We start from the raw sequence: 21,683 nt of genomic DNA on the forward strand, positions 1-21,683 counted from the left end.
TAATCACCCAGAATCCCAAATGTTGCAGCTGGTTCAGATTAATTGACGACATCTTTGTGATCAGGACAGAGGGTGAGGATACACTGCTGACATTTCTTTGGAATCTTCTCCCTCATTTGCTTCACCTTGTCTTCCTGAAGCCAACAAGACACATTCTCTGATGCTGACCTCCATCTCAAGGATGGCTACATCAGTACCTCTGTCCTCACAAGCCAAACAACCACAAACAATATCTCTACTTCAACAGCTGGCACCCATTCCACCCCAGGAAGTCCTTTACATACAACCTTACCACCCAAAGTCATCACATCTGTAGTGATGAGCAGTCGGTCTCCATGTGTGCCAAGGCTCTCAAGGTATTCACAGACTGAAAATATCCTCCCAATCTTGTCCAGAAAAAGATTTCCTATGCCTTGTCTCCCCAGTCCCTTACTGCTTCCCTCGTACCCACTGTCCAGTCACAAAGAAGCACTCATCTTGTGACTCAGTATCACCCAGGACTGGTGAGACTGAATCTCCTTTCCCAGTAGGATTTTGACTACCTCTCCATATAGCCTGAAATGAGGAATATCCTCCCCACTATCCTCCCCACCCATTCTACTGTGGTGCTCCACTGCCCACCGAACCTAAATAACATACTTGTCCATTTCTGATTCACCCTTGCTCCCAGGCCCCTTGCCTCATGGCTCATATCTCTGCGACAGACCTAAATGCAAGACCTGTCTCATACATGCTCTCACTTGTACCTACTCCATTCTTGTCACAGACATCTCCTACCCAATCAAAGAGAGGTCTGTTTGTGAAGGAATCGATGTAATCTGCATATTAAACTGCAACCACTGTGCTGCTACCTACATGGCCGTGATAGCTAATAAGTTGTCTGTCTGCATAAGTAGCAACCACCAAACTGTAGCTACGAGATGGCTGGCTCTCCCAGTTGCTGAATATGATGTCCAACACAATATGCTTCACTTGAATGACAGATTCATAACTTGTGCCTCCTGGATTCTTCCTACTAACACCAGCATCTCAGAATTGTGCAGGTGGTGACTCCCCCGCAATATATCCTTATATTCTTTGTTTCTGGTCAATGTGCCCCAATCCCCTTCCTCTTGTCAACCTTTTCTAGGCCCTGTTGTCCATTTATGTATCATCTTTCCTTATCCACTCTATCACTATGCACATCTGCTATTCCACCAATGCACCTACTAGTCTACACCCCTTCTGCACTTCTCTCCTTTCTGCTCTGGCTTTCCCCATCCCTCCGGCACTGCCTCCTGACTCTTCACTTAGCTACCCTTCCTGTCCCCACATGCTCCCACTGGCAACACAGGATTTTCCCCCACCTTTATCCTGCTATCCCTCTCCCTCCCCATCCCACAGCTGCTCCTGGAAGCTTAAATGCTTATCTGCTTATCCAAGCTTAAATGTTTATCAGTCATTTTCCAGTGTGTCTTTCTGGGAATGGTAATGAATGCCTCCTCTACATAATAATTTTAAAATATTTTACTTAAGTAATAAAACATTTGTTTTATTATTATTTAAGTACTTCCTGTATTGATGTATATAATAATTCTAATGAAGCATGAGATTACCGAGCAAAACAGATACTTTGTATGATTGTATTAAAAGTCACGAAAGCTCATAATTATGATATTCTACAGTAGAAACATATTTTAGTAGGTGCGTTGGGGAGTAAAAGTAGAATAAACTGATTAGCATGTGAAGCAAAGTTTTTAACTGTTTATGTCAATAGTTATTTCAGCTGCTTTGATCTTGTTACCATTATTTGCAAGTATTCATATATAGAGTTACAATCTTGCCATACAGTAGATTCTTATAATTTCCTAACTACTTATCCACTCTACATTTGCTCTTCTTTTTTTGCAGATGTAAAAAAAAAAATTGTTATTCTGGAGTATAATATTCCCATATGACAAACTGATTTACATTCTTCCAAGTGAAACTCACCTGTATTGCAAACATGGAGAATGCTGAATGGGACCTTTCAGAAGACAAACAAGAACATTCTGCTGAAGATCTCAAACTTCATAAATCATCATTGCAGGTCATTGCAACTGCCTCATCCATTAGAGAATCTTATGAGAGAAGAAGCCCTTTTCACAGTCAACATACCACACTAACATCACTACCTCCTGAACCAAAAAAGATGTGTTTACCTTTTGTAAGTTTTATTCTCATACAAAAATATGAATTTTAAAACTACTGTAATTAAGGAGGAATATGCTCCAGTATATTGTCCTTTATTCATATTGGTCATATTACATGGTGGTGTATGTTATTTTTTAAAATATTGGTGTAACCTTTAGTCATTTTCAATCTGTGGGAGTCATTTGCTGATCTTTAAATCCATTGTTAAATATCTGAAGTGAAATTAATTCAGCTTTAAACTTCCACGGATATCATCAACTTTGGAGCCTTGTTAATTGTTTTGCATTTTATTTCTGATTTTTAGCACCTGTGGTTTATATCTGCTACATTTGTAGAGGTACATCAACTGAATTGGAGGGTGGTACTTGTTTCTACTTTGTGAAGAAACATGTGGAAGTGAATTTCAGAAACTTTACTTATTGGGTTTGGTTTGCATGTGAACGTGAATGCCTGGATGCTAATGCTTTTGCCAGTGGTAATGTGAGCGCATTGCCAAAATTTCTTAATGCTTTAGAAGAGGTCCTATAAAATATGACTACTGTGATGGTTATTGAAGATTTGATGAATTTCCTTTTGGCTGGCAAAGCAGACTTAAATGATATCTCTTTCTCTCTGTGCTTTGTGCTGTACATAAACTATATCGTGCAGCATTTCATATTTCTTTAAAAATGTGTTAATATTGATTGTGTTTGATGCTAATTTTCAACTGTTGCAGTGGGTGCATGTTTGTTTTGTGCTTGATCAACTATTGGCCTTGATTTAAGTTACATTTTCTAACAAGAACTAAATATGTTGTGATCATTATTTCCTATTCCAAACATCCTCTATGCTGATGAAGTAATTTACAGGGTCCTACTCATAGAGTTTAAAGATCTCGTCAATTTTTCTCTTTGCTTTTGCAGATCTTTATGTGTACATTGTTGATATTTGTGCAACAACTACCGTACATTAGAACCTTTGTTTCCAATTTCATTCATATCATTCTCAAGGAAATAAAGTTGGCTCATTACCTACAGACTAATAAGTTCTTTCAACTGTCTGTTCCATCTAGTTTTCAGAGAAAGCATTTATAATAATTGTACCAGTGTGGCCCCAGTGGCCAGAGACAATGGTCATATACTGTATGATCAAAAGTATCCAGACACCTGGCTGAAAATGACTTACAAGTTTGTGGCGCCCACTATTTGAAATGCTAGAATTCAATATGGTGTTGGTGCACCCTTAGTCTTGAGGACAGCTTCAACTCTCACAGGCATACGCTCAATCAGGTGCTGGAAGGTTTCTTGGGGAATGCCAGCGAATTCTTCATGGAGTGCTGCACTGAGGAGAGGTATCAATGTCGATTGGTCAGGTCTGGCATGAAGTTGGCATTCCAAAACATCCCAAAGGTGTTCTATAGGATTCATGTCAGGCCTTTGTGCAGACCAGGCCATTACAGGGATGTTGTTGTTGTGTAACCACACTGCCGCAGGCCGTGCATTATGAACAGGTGCTTGACCGTGTTGAAAGATGCAATCGCCATCCCCAAATTTCTCTTCAACAGTGGGAAGCAAGAAGATGCTTAAAACATCAATGTAGGCCTGTGCTGTGATAGTGCCATGCAAAAAAAACAAGGGGTCCAAGCCCCCTCCATGAATAACAAGACCACAGCATAACACCACCACCTCCCAATTTTCCGTGATTTGTCATTCCACACAAGGTTTTTCCACTGTTCAATCGTCCAATGTTTACAATCCTTACACCAAGTGAGGCATCGTTTGCCATTTACCGGTGTGATGTGTGGCTTATGAGCAGTCGCTCGACTGTGAAATCCAAGTATTCTCACCTCCCGCCTAACTATCATAGTACTTGCAGTGGATCCTGATGCAGTTTGGAATTCCTGTGTGATGGTCTGGATAGATGAATGCCTATTACATATTACAACCCTCTTCAACTGTCAGCGGTCTCTGTCAGTCAACTGATGAGGGCAGCCTGTATGCTTTTGTGCTGTACATGTCCCTTCACATTTCCACTTCACTATAATATTGGAAACAGTGAACCTAATGATGTTTAGGAGCATGGATATCTCGCATACAGACGTATGACACAAATGACACCCAATTTCCTGACCACATTTGAAGTCTGTGAGTTACACAGAGTGCCCCACTCTGCCCTCTCACAATGTCTAATGACTACTGAGGTTGCTGATATGGAGTACCTATCAGTAGGTGGCAGCACAATGCACCTTATTTGAAAATCGTATGTTTTGGGGGGTGTCTGGATACAATTGACCACAAAGTGTATGTGTTTGTCTGCATGCACACATTTGTGTGTGTGTGTGTGTGTGTGTGTATGTGTTTTGTCAACTTCAGAAGAAGGCCTTTGGGCCAAAAACCTATTTGTTTAGCAGTCTTTTTGTGCCTGTCGGTGACTCAATATTCTTCTGTCAATAATATTCACTGTACAAAAGGTAAATCACAAAAAAAAACATGTTCTTTAAATATCACCAATGTTAAAGGATGAATGTGAAGTACAAGTTAGAATTGTACTGATTCAAGCCATATGATGTAAGCATAAGTCTAGTACACAACATCATTCCCAATAGAGAGAAAGTCCAAGTCTGGGCTTCCATTACTCATTGACATTTAATTTGCTGGAAAGTTTATTACAATGTACACTCTGCTGCAGAGTCAATGATTCAGTCTGGAAGCCATCTGTATGTTGTAAGTCACCTTCAACCACTCTCTCTTAGTGCTGTTAGTCCATCAAATTATGCAAGAGAGCCTCTGTTGAAAGTAGGAGACAGGTGCTACTACATTGGCACTTCAAGGGAGGCTATGAGGTTTATTGAAATGCTCAGTTGCTGCATTCTGATGTATGCTGTGGTTGGATTCTTATTCTTCATGATGGCATCAGACCTTGGAATATTTCGCTATCTGGTTTGTTCTTCTGGCTCTCTCTGGCAGTCTCAAAGATCTTTGTAGTATTGATACAGCTGAAAATTGTTGTCAGTGGTTGTTTGCTTGGTGTATACTATAGAGCTTATGCTTTTAAGTGGTCTCTTCTACATTTATTACCACTTTGAATGTTGCAATGACAAGTCTGGTTGTACATTACTCTGATTGCACAGGTTGTACATTACTCTGATTGCACAGGATGTGAAACTCGCATCTCTCCTCAGGTCACTCATAGGACAATATAGCTTCCATGATGGAGTAGCACTTACGCTCAGCCCTCATAATAGACAGTGGTATTTAAATCCACAGAGCAGTGGCCTTAGATAAACTTTCCACACAGTCAGATTAATGGAGCAACACTTAATAAACACTACACAGCACCAATTCGTAAATTAAGAAGCAACTGGTTATTTCTGTCCAGTGATTTGACATGAGGTGTTACACATATGATAAGAAACCAGTTAGCTTAAGCCATGGCCAGGCAGAGAAAGATTCCAAAATCAGATACTGGATCATAAGGCATAGCCAGTAGCAGAAATAGACTCAGATCACAATTTAGTGGTGATGAAGAGTAGGCTGAATTTTAAGAGACTAATTGAAAAGAATCAATACACAAAGAAGTGGTATACAGAAGAAGTAAAGAACGAAGAAATACACTTGAAGTTATCTGAGGCTTTGGATACTGTGATAAGGAGTAACTTGTATGCAGTTCAGTTAAAGAGGAATGGACATCTCTAAAAAGGGCAGTCACAGAAGCTGAAAGAAAAATATAGGTATCAAGGGTAACACAAGAAATACTTCAGTTGATCGATGGAAGAAGCAAGTACAAACATATTCAGGGAAATTCAGGAGTATAGAAGTACAAGTTGCTTGGGAATGAAATAAATGAGAAGCGCAAGGTAGGTAAGATGAAATGTCTACATAAAAAATGTGAAGAAATTGACAACGAAATGACTATCAGAAGTCAAATCAGTCTTTGGCGAAATTAAAAGCAAGAATTGTAACATTAAGATTGCACTGCAAATTCCACTGTTAAGTGCAGAGGAGAGAGCGGTCGGTGGAAAAATGCCTCTATGAGAACAGTTAAACATAGTTAAACGAACCAAGATAGCAAGTGCGTAATGAAATAATACTGTGAATATATTCAAATTTGCAAAAATAAACAAGAGAAGATTCAAGTCTACAGGTTTTGCTGTTACAAGAGAGTTTGTTACGTTATCAAGATAGTGAATTTTTATAAACTGTACACAGTGTAAATATAAATAATTGCATGTACTAGTGAAAACCTTTCAAATAAATGTGTAGTACAATTTTGAACTATATGTTTAAAGTGCACAAATGAAATGGAAATGAAGACACAACAGTACCAGATTCCAGGTATGCTTACTCGAATAATTTTTTTTTTTTTGGCAAAGTATGGGGAAGAAAAGTAAACAGCTATCATCATGATGCACAGTATGTAAATTGGTCAGTGTATAAAATGGTACAAAGAAATAATCAGGACAAAGTTTCCCAGCAATGAATGAAAGACGAAATTTTATGATTGGATGCTCCAATTGCACATCTTACTGATAGTTTGAAGGCTCTAAAAGAACAATTAAACTGTATGATTGCGACAAACAGTACATTGATTTGTTCAGATGACTGAAAATGTGGACAAAATTTACAAAAAGAAAAACAAAACAGCGACATTGCTGAATGTTCCAATAATTGTGTTACATCACATGTCCCAGTAAAAGTAAATACTGCACAAACAGAAATGCAATTAGCAGGGAAAGGAACCAGGAATCAATTTAATATAGCTATACCAGAAACTAAGGTTCTTATGTTGACTGATGAAAATGGCAGAAACTGTGCAAGCCTGTTAAATGAATTGTCACAAGAAATGCTCTCTGTAACATCCTTTGTTAAACCAGGTGTATTATGTAATGAAGTTACTAGAGAATCAAACACCTAGGAAAAGAAGACACTCTAATAGTCTGTGCTGAATCAAATGACACCAGAAACTGGAAGATGACCTGTAATTTCAGAAGTGCTGTAGAAGAGTTAATCAGGAAAATTCACAAGGACTGTGTACAATTCCATACCAGCAAGACAAGGTACAGACAAATTATGTCATATATCAGCTGAACAAGTACACTGTAAAAACCTGTGAACAATACAATCATGTCACAGTACTTTATGTAAACAGATTCCTAAGAAGACAAGATTTCACAAGGCAAGGATTGCATGTAAACAAAAGAGGAAAAAATAAACTGCAGTAACCACCATGCCAGAAGTAGAAAAATCTTCTATAGAATCAAAAAACCAGAAAGATGGAAAAAATAGACCATCATATTCCAAAAGTGAGATTGTCCACACTGAACTAAGAAAAATAGAAGTAGATGCAGCATTAACAGCACTATTGGAACAAGCAACATCATCACCATCCCAGTCAACAGCAGAACCACAACCACCGTTGGCAACAACAGCAGAGCCACAGTCACCAGTGGCAGCAGCATCCCCAGAATCATTATCATCAGAAACACGGGCGACAAGAAAAGAATCAACACCAATAACGGAAAATGCAACATCAACATTGGCAGAAGTAATAGGAGCCACTCATCCCCTTAACAAGACAAGAACTTCACCACCATGCCATCTGAAGAAACAGTCAACATTGGAAAACCCATCAAATAGTTGTATACTGAGGAAAAGGAAAGCAGCAGTTCCACCCTATCTCAATGATTTTTTGCTGAAGGGCTACAGGAAAACCACAGTAAGATAAGTACAAGTATAATGTTCTTCCATATTAATGTGCAGTCTCTTAAGAACAAACTTAATGAACTTCAGTATTGGCTGGAAAACTTACACTGCACTGTGATTTCAATAAATGAATACTGTCTTAGCTATGAGGAACTAAAATTAAGTGTACCATTTGGATATGAATTGGCAACCAGCTACAGTAGAACAAAGTATTAAACGTGGTTGTGGATCTGTATATGTTAAAAATAGTGTGAACCTAATCTATGAAGTTATAGATGTAAGTGGACTGTGCATATAAGCAAAATTTGAAGTTGCAGCCATAATGTTGCCAAACCAGGAAATTATAACAGCTTCAGTTTACCACCCCCATGAAACACAATGAAGACCTATTTGTGGAGCTTCTGGAGAAACTGATACTCTTGCCACTCAAATACAAAAATTGCAGAATACTATTTGGTGATATCGATATAGACATTAGGTTTAAGAGTAGAAAGGTTGATCACTTGCTAAATACATAAAGATCCCTTACAGTTGTGTAAATGACAAATCCACAAGACAGAAAGCATGTCTAGATAACATAATTTGTGATTTTCATCTAAACAAAATGGAATTCAACACAATAAAGCTAGGTATCTCAGATCATGAGGGACTATGGCTCAGACAAACTCTTAACAGTAACGCACCTGAAACTTCCACATACAGTAGAAAAATTATAAGACCAATTAACGAATCAAAGCTAAACAAGTTGATAAGTAAATTGAATTTAATAAAATTGAATAAGATAATGACCACTGCAGGTGCAAATGAATCTACCAACAAATTTCTAGAACTGTTAACTGAAAATTTTGAAGCATGTTATCCTAAATGCTGCAAGAAAATATCAAAGCAAAATCATTACACCAACCACAAAATCTAAAAAGCAGGAACACCCCACATCTAAGTAGAATAAGAATCATAATACTACTCTTATCATTATAGGTCCAAGCACAATAATGCTGACAAGGAAATGTACATGAAAGTGAAAAGATTTACAGGTCTGAAATCAAGGCAGCCAAGTGCAAAGCAAATGATACATATACACTGAACTCAGCAAATAAATGCAAAGCTGCATTAGAAATTATTAAAATAGAAACTAAGTGTGATGATAAAGTATACCAGACACCAATTCCACCTGATATTCTAAAAGCACATTTTGTCAGCCCTCAATCAGATAACAGCATAATGGAGAACGTGAGTAAGGCAGAGGCACTGCTGCCAGAAATGAACAGTAAGCAGACAGACAGCTATCACTGGACTTGTGTAACTGAGAAGATGGTCAATGAATGAGCTAAGCTCAGCAATTCTAGACCAGAGGATTACTATGGTCTCTCAAATTATGTTATTAAATATATCAGAAATCAAATTGTAACACCACTGACTAAAATAATCAACAAAATTTTAAATGAAGGTAATTATTCAGAATGTTTAAAAATGTTTGTAGTTAAACCAGTACATAATAAAGGAGATACAGCATCACCAGATAACTATTGAACAATATCACTTATACCCATAATATCAAAAATATAGAATACTGCATGTATAAACAGATGAGTCAATATTTTGAACATAATAATATACTCACCTCCTCACAGTATGGTTTCAGATCCAGCCTTTCAACAGTCAAAGCAGTTGAGAGTGCGGTAGCAAAAATATACAGTTGTTTTGAAAATAAAGATATTATCTGGGCAACACTGTTGGACCTCAGGAAAGCTTTTGATATGGTCTCCCACAATATTGTCATAAAAAAACTCTACAAGTACAGAGTGGGGGAGAATGCTCTATGTCTAATGCAGTGATACTTGGACAGTAGAAAACAGTTAGTTAAGGTACATAATCATATGTCAAGAATGTCTCCCAGTTGTAAAGGGTGTATCTCAAGAATCTGTTCTTGGACCTTTCCTTTTCATTACTTATATAAATGATTACCTGCAGTTGTATCATGTGATGCAGTGCTATATGCTGATGACAAAACACTCATCACATGTGATAGCAATCTCGAAAATGTGCAACACAGCATGGGAGTGGCAATGGAGAAGTGCACTACTTGGTTTGAGGCAAATGTACTGCAGAAGAATGGTAGTAAAACTGAAGCTATTGTATTTAGTCTGAATGCTCCCAGTCAAGATAACAAAACAGTAAAATTACTAGGATTTCATATATATGAAAAGCTCAGCTGGGATACCCACACAGGGAAGATATGTGGCAAATTGGCATGCGTCATATATCTGCTTTACAAGATGGGGAGCAGTGTCAGTAAAGAGATTTTGGATTCTTCCATTCGTACCCGAGTTATGGAATACTATTATGGGGCAATTCCGTAGACTCAAAATTAGTATTTAAATGGCAAAAGAAAGCCGTAAGGTGCATTGCGGAACTTAACCCATATGAATCATGTCGAGATTATTTTAAAAAACTAAATATAATGACAGTGCCTGGCCTGTATATTTACAACTGCCTTGTTTTCATTAAAGAGAATCTGAATAAATTTGACTTAAGGAGAACAGTTCATGATCACAACATAAGAAGTGGACATACAATTAATATGCCATGTGCTAGGCTTGCAGGGACACATAACAGCTACAGATATCTTGGTTCTGTCTACTTCAACAAATTAACGGAAAATGCCTACATAGTGCCAGTAAATAAATTTAAAACTAGTCTTTCAAGGTGGATCAAAAGTAGAGTAATTTACTCTGCTCAAGATTTCCTTGAGTATGTGACAAATGACCCACTTTCCTTATGAGAAAGAACTATAAATTAACGGCAAACTATACATATGCCACACTGTGCAACTATTTTATTACGTTTCATGTACTTATTGTTAATTATCTGTTTGATTTTTTATTTATCATTCACTGAACTATGTAGTTCATTTATCTTGTAATTGATCTATTAGGAAACTTCTTGTTGTTATTGAAATTTGCACAAATATGTATTGTATCAATTTTGGATTATTATATTGTAGGTAATAACATTTGTCATGTCAAAATTTATATTATTATTATTCTTATTATTATTATGTTAACTCTGATGACACCAATTGCATGTAAATATGCTCAATGGTGGAATAAAATGTCTGTATTTGTATTTGTATATATGTGCAGTAAATTTCATCTGATGTGATGGAAGAAGAAACAGAAGTCAATATAGAAGAGCCAGGACATCTAGTATCAGAATCAGAATTTAAAAGAGCTTTGGACGACTTCAGATCAAGTGAGGCAGAAAGGATAATAACATACAATCAGAATTGCTAAAATCATTGGGGTTAGTGTGTAGAATGGGTGAGACTGGCAATATATCAACAGACTTTTGGAAAAACATCATCCACACAATTTTGAAGACTGCAAGAGCTGACAAGTGTGAGTCTTATCACACTATCAGCTTAACATCTAATGTGTTCAAGTTGCTGACAAGAATAATATACAGAAGAATAGAAGGAAAAGTAAAGACTCTAGAGAGCCAGCTATGATGTAGCAGTTGATAATGGAAGCAAGGTTAAAGAAAAATCAAGACACATTCATAGGATTAGTTGACCTGAAAAAGCATTCAGTACTGTCAAATGGTGCAAGATGTTCAGAATTCTCAGAAAAACTGGGTTAAGCTGTAGGGAGAGACAGGTAATATACAAGAACCAAGAGGAATAATAAGAGTGGAAGAGCAAGAAGTGCTTGGAGTAAAAATGGTGTAAAACAGGGATGTAGTCTTTCACCCTAAAGTTCAATCTATACATCGAAGAAGCAATGATAGAAATAAAATAAAGATTCAAGAGTGGTATTAAAATTCAGAGTGAAATGGTATCAATGATGGGATTTACTGATGACATTGCCATGCTCAGTGAATGTGAAGAATTGCAGGATTTGCTAAATGGAATAAATCTTCTAATGGGTACAGAATATGGGTTAAGAGTATATTGAAGAATGGTGAATGTGACGACAAGTACCAGAAATGAGAAAAGTGAGAAACTTAACATCAGGATTGATGGTCGAGCAGTAGATGAAGTTAAGGAATTCTGCTACTTATGCAGTAAAATAAACCAGAACAGACAGGGCAAGGAGGACATAAAAAGCAGACTAGAACTGAGAGAAAGTGCATTCCTCACCAAGAGAAGTCTACTAGTATCAAACATAGGCCTCAATTTTAGAAAGAAATTTCTGAGAATGTATGTTTGGCGTTCAGCACTGTATGGTAGGGAAACATGGACTGTGGGAAACCAGAAATGAAGAGAATCAAAGCATTTGAGACGTGGTGCTTCAGTATAATGTTGAAAATTAGGTGGACTGATAAGGAATGAGGAGGTTCTGTGCAGAATTGGAGAGGAAACGAATGTGTGGAAAATACTGACAACAAAAAGGGACAGGATGATAGGACACATGTTAAGATATCGGGGAAGAACTTCAGTGTTACCAGAGGGAGCTGTAGAGGCTAAAAACTGCAGAGGAAGGCAGAGACTGGAATACTTCTAGCAGGTACTTGGGAATTTAAGTTGCAAGTCCTACTCAGATATGAAGAGGTTACCACAGGAGAGCAGTTTGTGGTGGGCAATATCAAATCAGTCCAAAGACTGATGGATAAAAAGAAAGAAAAAAGTGTGATATTTACTTTATGAACACAATGCATTGTTTTACGTAAATGATTACCTAGAACAGATTCAGATTCTACTTGTGGAAACATCATATGTAGTCGCTACACATGTAAATAACCAATGTCAGGCTATGTTATAAGAACTTATCTATTTAGTGTGACTCAAATGATTATTGAGTGCAGATTTTCATGCAAAATTTTTACAAAGAGCTTTTAGTAATGTGATTTCTAAGTGTAGATTTTTTTGACACGGGTGTTGCTAACGAGTTTTCAGACTGTGGACTGACTATTTCAGGGTGGTGCTGGTTTGTAAAGATTGGCATTTGAACAAAGTGCTGTCCTCAAAACTACATAATCATTTGACAAATGGCTGGGTTAGATTTTACTCTTTTGAATCTATTGTGTACTAAGGCAGTAATATGGTTTGTGAAATGTGTTATGGGTACAGTGCTCCTTACAAAGCAAAGTGTTGTGTCTAATACATCACATCCTGCCAATGGTTCTACAAAACACAATGTGTTAATGGGCTGTTCTGTTCCCAAATTTATTCAGACCAATTTCCTGGTGCCTTCCAGCACAATAGCCTGTGAATTAATACTTAGAGTAGTTAACTGTGGTTCAGTTAGTTCACTACTTAAGATAGATGCACCTTGCTTCTGTACTTACCAGTTGACTGTCTTCACTAGCAGGAATGTTGCCACTCTAATTTCAACTACACCCCACCTAAGGTCAGGTTTGGCTTGCTGCATTGTCAAAAGTCTAATCCCAAGGTCACATAGTAACCATCACTAACCCAGGACAAGACTTCTACACATTGCTTAAAAAGCCACACCCCAGCATGAAAATCTACCATTAATGAACCCAGAGACTCCACATCACTATCTCTAACTCATGTAAATTACAATATGGAGCATTTGATCACTTCTGATCCATAAGGTCCATACTTGCTACCGATGCGACCACCCCTGCATCCAGTAACAACTTGTGCTTTCTAACCGTCGCTATTCCTACTGTACTGTACTGTACTGTAATTATGGATCTGCATCCATGTTAGTTGCACTGAAATTTATCAGGAATTCCATGCAGTGGACCTGGGGTTCCCTTTTGTTTTTAACAAGTGCTTATTCATTTCCTGTTTCCCCTTGCCATTTCCGTAATCACATTAGTGGTGTCCAACCACACCACATCTACCACACTGAGGCTGGGGGCATTGCCTCTGCATATGTCCCATCATTCCCCATCTGGGTGCATTTTTAAGGGGCTTGCCATCTGATATGTCAAGAAAAGTGAGAACTAGTACCCCGAAAGATTTATACTCTGTGGTCAGATTAGCCATGGAGTTCAAAGAAACTGATGCTGGATAAGAGACGAGTATTCTCCACTGATATGACATCATGTTAGTGGAGAATACTCCTCTCTGATTCAACATTATTGTTACCACATCAGTTTCTTCAAACACTGTGACTAATCTGACCACAGAGTATAAATCCTTTTGGGTGCTAGTTCTCACCCTTCTTGACACATCAGGTGGCAAACCCCTTAAAAATGCATCCAGTGCCCAGTGTTCACTTCATGGAGTATGGCTCTATTTGCCTTATCACTCACCCCTAATTCATGTGCCAGCACATTCACTTTCTGTACTTAGTCCACAAAATTCTCTCCCATCTCATCATGCTTCTTTGACAGAGTACCAACTGCTCATAAAAAGAACTCACACTGTTCTATTTCTTGTACCATTGTAGCAGGCCTTTTCCAATTCTCCAAATGTCTGTACACCTCTTGGAACCTCTGCACATCTGAGATATGTTTTGGCTTCCCTAACCAACTGTATCTCTGTCACCTGCAATAAAAGATGCTGTGACAACTCCATAGTAGCTGTTCCCTGCATGTTATCCAAGAAAGACACTATGTCATCAGTTGACTATCCAGAGAAGGAGATGATCCAACTGGCTGTGGTTGATTCTAATACAGATTTCTCAGTTGAAGCCTGTTCATGAGTCTGTATTACATGCTCTCAATTGCACCATACATGAACCATGGACCTTGCCGTTGGTGGGGAGGCTTGCGTGCCTCAGCGATACAGATAGCCGTACCGTAGGTTCAACCACAACGGAGGGGTATCTGTTGAGAGGCCAGACAAACGTGTGGTTCCTGAAGAGGGGCAGCAGCCTTTTCAGTAGTTGCAAGGGCAACAGTCTGGATGATTGACTGATCTGGCCTTGTAACAATAACCAAAACGGCCTTGCTGTGCTGGTACTGCGAACGGCTGAAAGCAAGGGGAAACTACGGCCGTAATTTTTCCCGAGGGCATGCAGCTTTACTGTATGATTAAATGATGATGGCATCCTCTTGGGTAGAATATTCCGGAGGTAAAATAGTCCCCCATTCGGATCTCCGGGCGGGGACTACTCAAGAGGATGTCATTATCAGGAGAAAGAAAACTGGCGTTCTACGGATCGGAGCGTGGAATGTCAGATCCCTTAATCGGGCAGGTAGGTTAGAAAATTTAAAAAGGGAAATGGATAGGTTAAAGTTAGATATTGTGGGAATTAGTGAAGTTCGGTGGCAGGAGGAACAAGACTTCTGGTCAGGTGACTACAGGGTTATAAACACAAAGTCAAATAGGGGTAATGCAGGAGTAGGTTTAATAATGAATAGGAAAATAGGAATGCGGGTAAGCTACTACAAACAGCATAGTGAACGCATTATTGTGGCCAAAATAGATACGAAGCCCACACCTACTACAGTAGTACAAGTTTATATGCCAACTAGCTCTGCAGATGACGAAGAAATTGAAGAAATGTATGATGAAATAAAAGAAATTATTCAGATAGTGAAGGGAGACGAAAATTTAATAGTCATGGGTGACTGGAATTCGAGTGTAGGAAAAGGGAGAGAAGGAAACGTAGTAGGTGAATATGGATTGGGGCTAAGAAATGAAAGAGGAAGCCGCCTGATAGAATTTTGCACAGAGCACAACTTAATCATAGCTAACACTTGGTTTAAGAATCATGATAGAAGGTTGTATACATGGAAGAACCCTGGAGATACTAAAAGGTATCAGATAGATTATATAATGGTAAGACAGAGATTTAGGAACCAGGTTTTAAATGGTAAGACATTTCCAGGGGCAGATGTGGACTCTGACCACAATCTATTGGTTATGACCTGTAGATTAAAACTGAAGAAACTGCAAAAAGGTGGGAATTTAAGGAGATGGGACCTGGATAAACTGAAAGAACCAGAGGTTGTACAGAGTTTCAGGGAGAGCATAAGGGAACAATTGAAAGGAAAGGGGGAAAGAAATACAGTAGAAGAAGAATGGGTAGCTCTGAGGGATGAAGTAGTGAAGGCAGCAGACGATCAAGTAGGTAAAAAGAAGAGGGTTAGTAGAAAACCTTGGGTAACAGAAGAAATATTGAATTTAATTGATGAAAGGAGAAAATATAAAAATGCAGTAAATGAAGCAGGCAAAAAGGAATACAAACGTCTCAAAAATGAGATCGACAGGAAGTGCAAAATGGCTAAGCAGGGATGGCTAGAGGACAAATGTAAGGATGTAGAGGCTTATCTCACTAGGGGTAAGATAGATACTGCCTACAGGAAAATTAAAGAGACCTTTGGAGATAAGAGAACCCATGTATGAACATCAAGAGCTCAGATGGAAACCCAGTTCTAAGCAAAGAAGGGAAAGCAGAAAGGTGGAAGGAGTATATAGAGGGTCTATACAAGGGCGATGCACTTGAGGACAATATTATGGAAATGGAAGAGGATGTAGATGAAGATGAAATGGGAGATACGATACTGCGTGAAGAGTTTGACAGAGCACTGAAAGACCTGAGTCGAAACAAGGCCCCCGGAGTAGACAACATTCCATTGGAACTACTGACGGCCTTGGGAGAGCCAATCCTGACAAAACTCTACCATCTGGTGAGCAAGATGTATGAAACAGGCGAAATACCCTCAGACTTCAAGAAGAATATAATAATTCCAATCCCAAAGAAAGCAGGTGTTGACAGATGTGAAAATTACCGAACAATCAGTTTAATAAGCCACAGCTGCAAAGTACTAACACGAATTCTTTACAGACGAATGGAAAAACTAGTAGAAGCCGACCTCGGGGAAGATCAGTTTGGATTCCGTAGAAATACTGGAACACGTGAGGCAATACTGACCTTACGACTTATCTTAGAAGAAAGATTAAGGAAAGTCAAACCTACGTTTCTAGCATTTGTAGCCTTAGAGAAAGCTTTTGACAATGTTGACTGGAATACTCTCTTTCAAATTCTAAAGGTGGCAGGGGTAAAATACAGGGAGCAAAAGGCTCTTTACAACTTGTACAGAAACCAGATGGCAGTTATAAGAGTTGAGGGACATCAAAGGGAAGCAGTGGTTGGGAAGGGAGTAAGACAGGGTTGTAGCCTCTCCCCGATGTTATTCAATCTCTATATTGAGCAAGCAGTAAAGGAAACAAAAGAAAAATTTGGAGTAGGTATTAAAATCTATGGAGAAGAAATAAAAACTTTGAGGTTCACCGATGACATTGTAATTCTGTCAGAGACAGCAAAGGACTTGGAAGAGCAGTTGAACGGAATGGATGGTGTCTTGAAGGGAGGATATAAGATGAACATCAACAAAAGCAAAATGAGGATAATGGAATGTAGTCGAGTTAAGTCGGGTGATGCTGAGGGTATTAGATTAGGAAATGAGACACTTAAAGTAGTAAAGGAGTTTTGCTATTTGGGGAGCAAAATAACTGATGATGGTCGAAGTAGAGAGGATATAAAATGTAGACTGGCAATGGCAAGGAAAGCGTTTCTGAAGAAGAGAAATTTGTTAACATCGAGTATAGATTTAAGTGTCAGGAAGTTATTTCTGAATTTGTATGGAGTGTAGCCATGTATGGAAGTGAAACATGGACGGTAAATAGTTTGGACAAGAAAAGAATAGAAGCTTTTGAAATGTGGTGCTACAGAAGAATGCTGAAGATTAGATGGGTAGATCACATAACTAATGAGGAAGTATTGAATAGGATTGGGGAGAAGAGAAGTTTGTGGCACAACTTGACCAGAAGAAGGGATCGGTTGGTAGGACATGTTCTGAGGCATCAAGGGATCACCAATTTAGTATTGGAGGGCAGCGTGGAGGGTAAAAATCATAGGGGGAGACCAAGAGATGAATACACTAAGCAGATTCAGAAGGATGTAGGTTGCAGTAGGTACTGGGAGATGAAGAAGCGTGCACAGGATAGAGTAGCATGGAGAGCTGCATCAAACCAGTCTCAGGATTGAAGACCACAACAACAACAATTGCACCATTTCATTAACCAATGCCTGAACTGCCCCTGACTAGTGACACCATGCATTTGAGACTCTGCCATGGTGGGACCTTAATTTCCAATACCCGCCAAGGAACACAAAATACACTCACAGCAAGCCTTGTGACAGAACACAAACTCACATCTTATGCCTTATTGTCATCTGTTTTGGCTGTATGCACTGACTAGCCATATGGCCATATCAATGATGATTAACACAAACTATTGGTACTGACTCCATACAAGGTGCCAGTTGTCTGGAAAATTACAATGACCACATCTTATGAGCTGTAAAGAATGTTCCTTTGTATTACCATGGAATTGCGAAAGATCAGTTGGTTCTCCTCGCTGTACAAACATAACCCTCAAATCCTTGTGCATCCCTTGCTGAGACTCCATACCCTCTACACATAAAGCAGGGAAACAACCACAGAAACCAATAGTTTGCTCACTCACTGTTTGACAAAACTGCATCCTGTGGTTGCGAGACCATGCTGTGTGGAGGTTGACTGTGCTGCGTAATGTAACATGCTTCCCACTAGTGTTCATAGAAACAACAAAGCAAAATTTACTGTGTTGAATTTACTATTCAAGTGTTGTTGAAATTTAAATAATCCCTGAATGGAATAAACATTATATTTGAAGATAAATATTACTTACTTGCCAAGTCAGTTTCATTGTCTAGGATGGCTCCTACATGAACTTTAAAAGTACTTGGTCCGCAGTTTTTCAAATAAGTCACTGGAATATTGTATAGCTTTTTACCACCATCTCCATTTATTTCTACTGTCTTGATATACTCTTTTAGAACAGCATTTCTTAAGAATATACACTGTGCAACATTTTTACACGAGACAAAGAACAAAATAGATCTTAGAGTAAAATGTACCAAAGTCACTAAATGTACTAAAACCACTCTGGTGCACTTCTCACCAAAATTCTTCATAAGTAAAAAAATGGTTCAAATGGCTCTGAGCACTATGGGACTCAACTGCTATGGCCATAAGTCCCCTAGAACTTAGAACTACTTAAACCTAACTAACCTAAGGACAGCACACAACACCCAGCCATCACGAGGCAGGGAAAATCCCTGACCCCGCCGGGAATCGAACCCGGGAACCCGGGCGAGGGAAGCGAGAACGCTACCGCACGACCACGAGATGCGGGCTCTTCATAAGTATTAAGAATCCAGTTTCCAGTACCTTCCAGAATAGGCTGTGGTCCAAGTCAGTATTAACATAACTGTCTGAATCAAAATTGTTTTCCAGATTTAATTTATATACTGCTTTCTGAAAATAATTATTTATGGGAAGATATATACCCCTAACAAAGGTTACAAATTTTGTCTATAAGAAAAATAGCACCTTACTGTAATTGTACAGTATTGACTTCATCATCAATAATAAAATTAGAGAAATTATAAATGAAAGCATGAAAACTGAAGCATAATAATATTGTTTTTACTGTAAATTGATTTTTAGATCACTTAAGTTGACAATTACAATTGATAATTTTTATGGTTCAAGATCAAAATTATGAATTGGATCAATATGAATATTAATAAAATATGAATATGAATAAAAATATACTATTAGATAAATAGTTTTTAGACAGAATGAGATTTTCACTCTGCAGTGGAATGTGCGCTGATATGAAACTTCCTGCCAGATTTAAACTGTGTGCCAGACTGAGATTCAAACTCAGGACCTTTGCCTTTTGTGGGCAAGTGCTCTACCATCTGAGCTACCCAAGCACGACTCACACCCTGTCCTCACAGCTTTACTTCTGCCAGTACCTCATCTCCTACTTTCCAAACATTACAGAAGCTCTCCTACAAACCTTGCAGAACTAGCACTCTTGATAGAAAGGATAGTGGTTAGTGGAGTTGCTATGATGTAGAGGTGATGCAGAGGTGGGTTGTGGAGGTGGTGGTACTGGACAGAAGAGACTAGGAAACCTCTGCTATGTACTCATACATTGCTGTTGTTGTAGACTTTGATTTACTGAATCCATGTTGATTTGCTGAGAGTAATGGATTTTTTGTAATGTAGCTTAGTAGTCTATTGTAGAAAATTTTCTCAAATAATTTGGAGAAAACACTTAGTTGGGATACTGGACAATAATTATTTACATTTTCAGAGCCCCCTTTTCTGAACAGTGGAGTTACTTTAGCTGTTTTTAGGCTATTGGGAAAGATTCCAGTTGATAAGGAGTGCCACAAGTCTTGAGCAACAGTGTTGAAGTACTGCAATGTTCCCCAGATATGACTTCTGCAGACATATGGTCTACAGTCATGGAAACAGAGGTGAAACAAATAATAATGTCACTCAAAAACAAATATTTATGTGGACTGGATGGTGTGCCAGACTATGTCTTTAAAAAGTTATCTGATAATGTATTAAAACCTCTAATAAATAAATTAAACAACAAGATTCTGTCCTAGGACTTCTACTGTTCCTCCTTTATACTGATGATATAAATGACTTTATTAAATTGGGAAAACTAATCTTATTTGCTGATGACACCAGCATATTAATAGCAGCTGCTGACAAAATCTTATTGGAAGTAGCAATAGATACTGTTATGTCCCAAATTACTAGCTGGTTTAAAAAAAAAATAAATAAATAAAGAAAAAACTGTCTTTATGAATTTCCACTCTTCTCCACATGTGCAAAACTTTGTTACAGTAGCATACCTTGAAAATACGTTACTGAACTCGGTTACTGACACTAAGGTTCTAGGCCTATGGGTGCAAGATAATTTAAAATGGGACTGTCATATAAAAGAACTTGAGAAAAAACTTTCAACAGCTTGTTATGCTCTGCGTGTGTCAAATAAAAGTGCAAGCAAGTCAACAGTTATTCAGGCGTATTATGCATACTTCCATGCACTACTTCGATATGGACTAATCTTCTGGGGAAATTCAGCCACCAGCATAAAGATCTTTAGGTTGCAGAAAAGAGCAATCAGGGCTATCTGCATCCTAAGAAAACTGGAAACATGTAGACCACATTTGATCCAGGTGAAAATAATGAGCCTACCGAGCCTTTACATATATGAGTGTATCCTGTTCGCAAATGAGTATCTTTTAAACTAAACTGGACATCTTCAACAAAATAAGCATATACACAGTCACAACACAAGAAACACAAATAATATCCACATGTCACAGTGTAGAACAGCACTGTACAAAAAATGTGTATCATTGATAAGAGTTCAGCTTTATAACAGCCTACCCAGTGATTTAAAATCGCAGCAACATAAATTTTTTTTTAAACACAATCTTAAGTCATTTCTAGTGGGAAAATATTTTTATTCTGTAAAAGAATTTTTAAATTACAAAAAATAGCCTTGTAAACAATGATTATGTAATAATGGTTAAATTCAAATTTCTATATTTGTCACTTGTAATTTATGATTGTTATCTGTAATTAGTTTTGTCATGCACTCTCTCTCTCTCTCTCTCTCTCTCTCTCTCTCTCTCTCTCTGTGTGTGGGCGTGTGTGTGTGTGTGTGTGTGTGTGTGTGTGTGTGTGTGTGTGTGTGTGCTCCTTTCGCAATTTTGACTTGTCCTATATTCAATGTACTGTTTAAGTATGTAATGAATCAAATGGACTAATAAATAAATGAATGAATGGATGAATGAATGAATGAAACAGGTACTACAGCTATAAATTTCCAAAATCGAGATAGAGGACAAAAGTATTATAAATCCTGCTCAAATTTCAGAACAGTTTAATAAATTGTTTATCAATGTAAACATTAACATAGAAAATTACATATGTAAGGCAAATGTTGCTTTGTAAGTATGTAATGGCACTTTGGAATTTTCAAGTGAACCTTTCTGTATATCCAGCCAAACTAATACAAAACATAAAAATGCAAAACTGTTT

General features: G+C 38.1%; 1 protein-coding gene across 1 annotated transcript in view; it reads left to right on the forward strand.

Moving 5' to 3' along the window:
- Positions 1 to 21,683, forward strand: part of LOC126442591 (cilia- and flagella-associated protein 251-like) — a 246,814-nt gene that overhangs the window by 33,271 nt on the left and 191,860 nt on the right. The window contains exon 2 of the mRNA XM_050090718.1: positions 1,891 to 2,185. Coding sequence (XP_049946675.1) covers positions 1,985 to 2,185 — 201 coding nt within the window. The 5' untranslated portion in view covers positions 1,891 to 1,984. The remainder of the gene's footprint in view (positions 1 to 1,890; positions 2,186 to 21,683) is intronic.

This window comes from Schistocerca serialis, chromosome 1 (genome assembly GCF_023864345.2).
Source record: "Schistocerca serialis cubense isolate TAMUIC-IGC-003099 chromosome 1, iqSchSeri2.2, whole genome shotgun sequence".
Lineage (NCBI taxonomy): Eukaryota > Metazoa > Arthropoda > Insecta > Orthoptera > Acrididae > Schistocerca > Schistocerca serialis.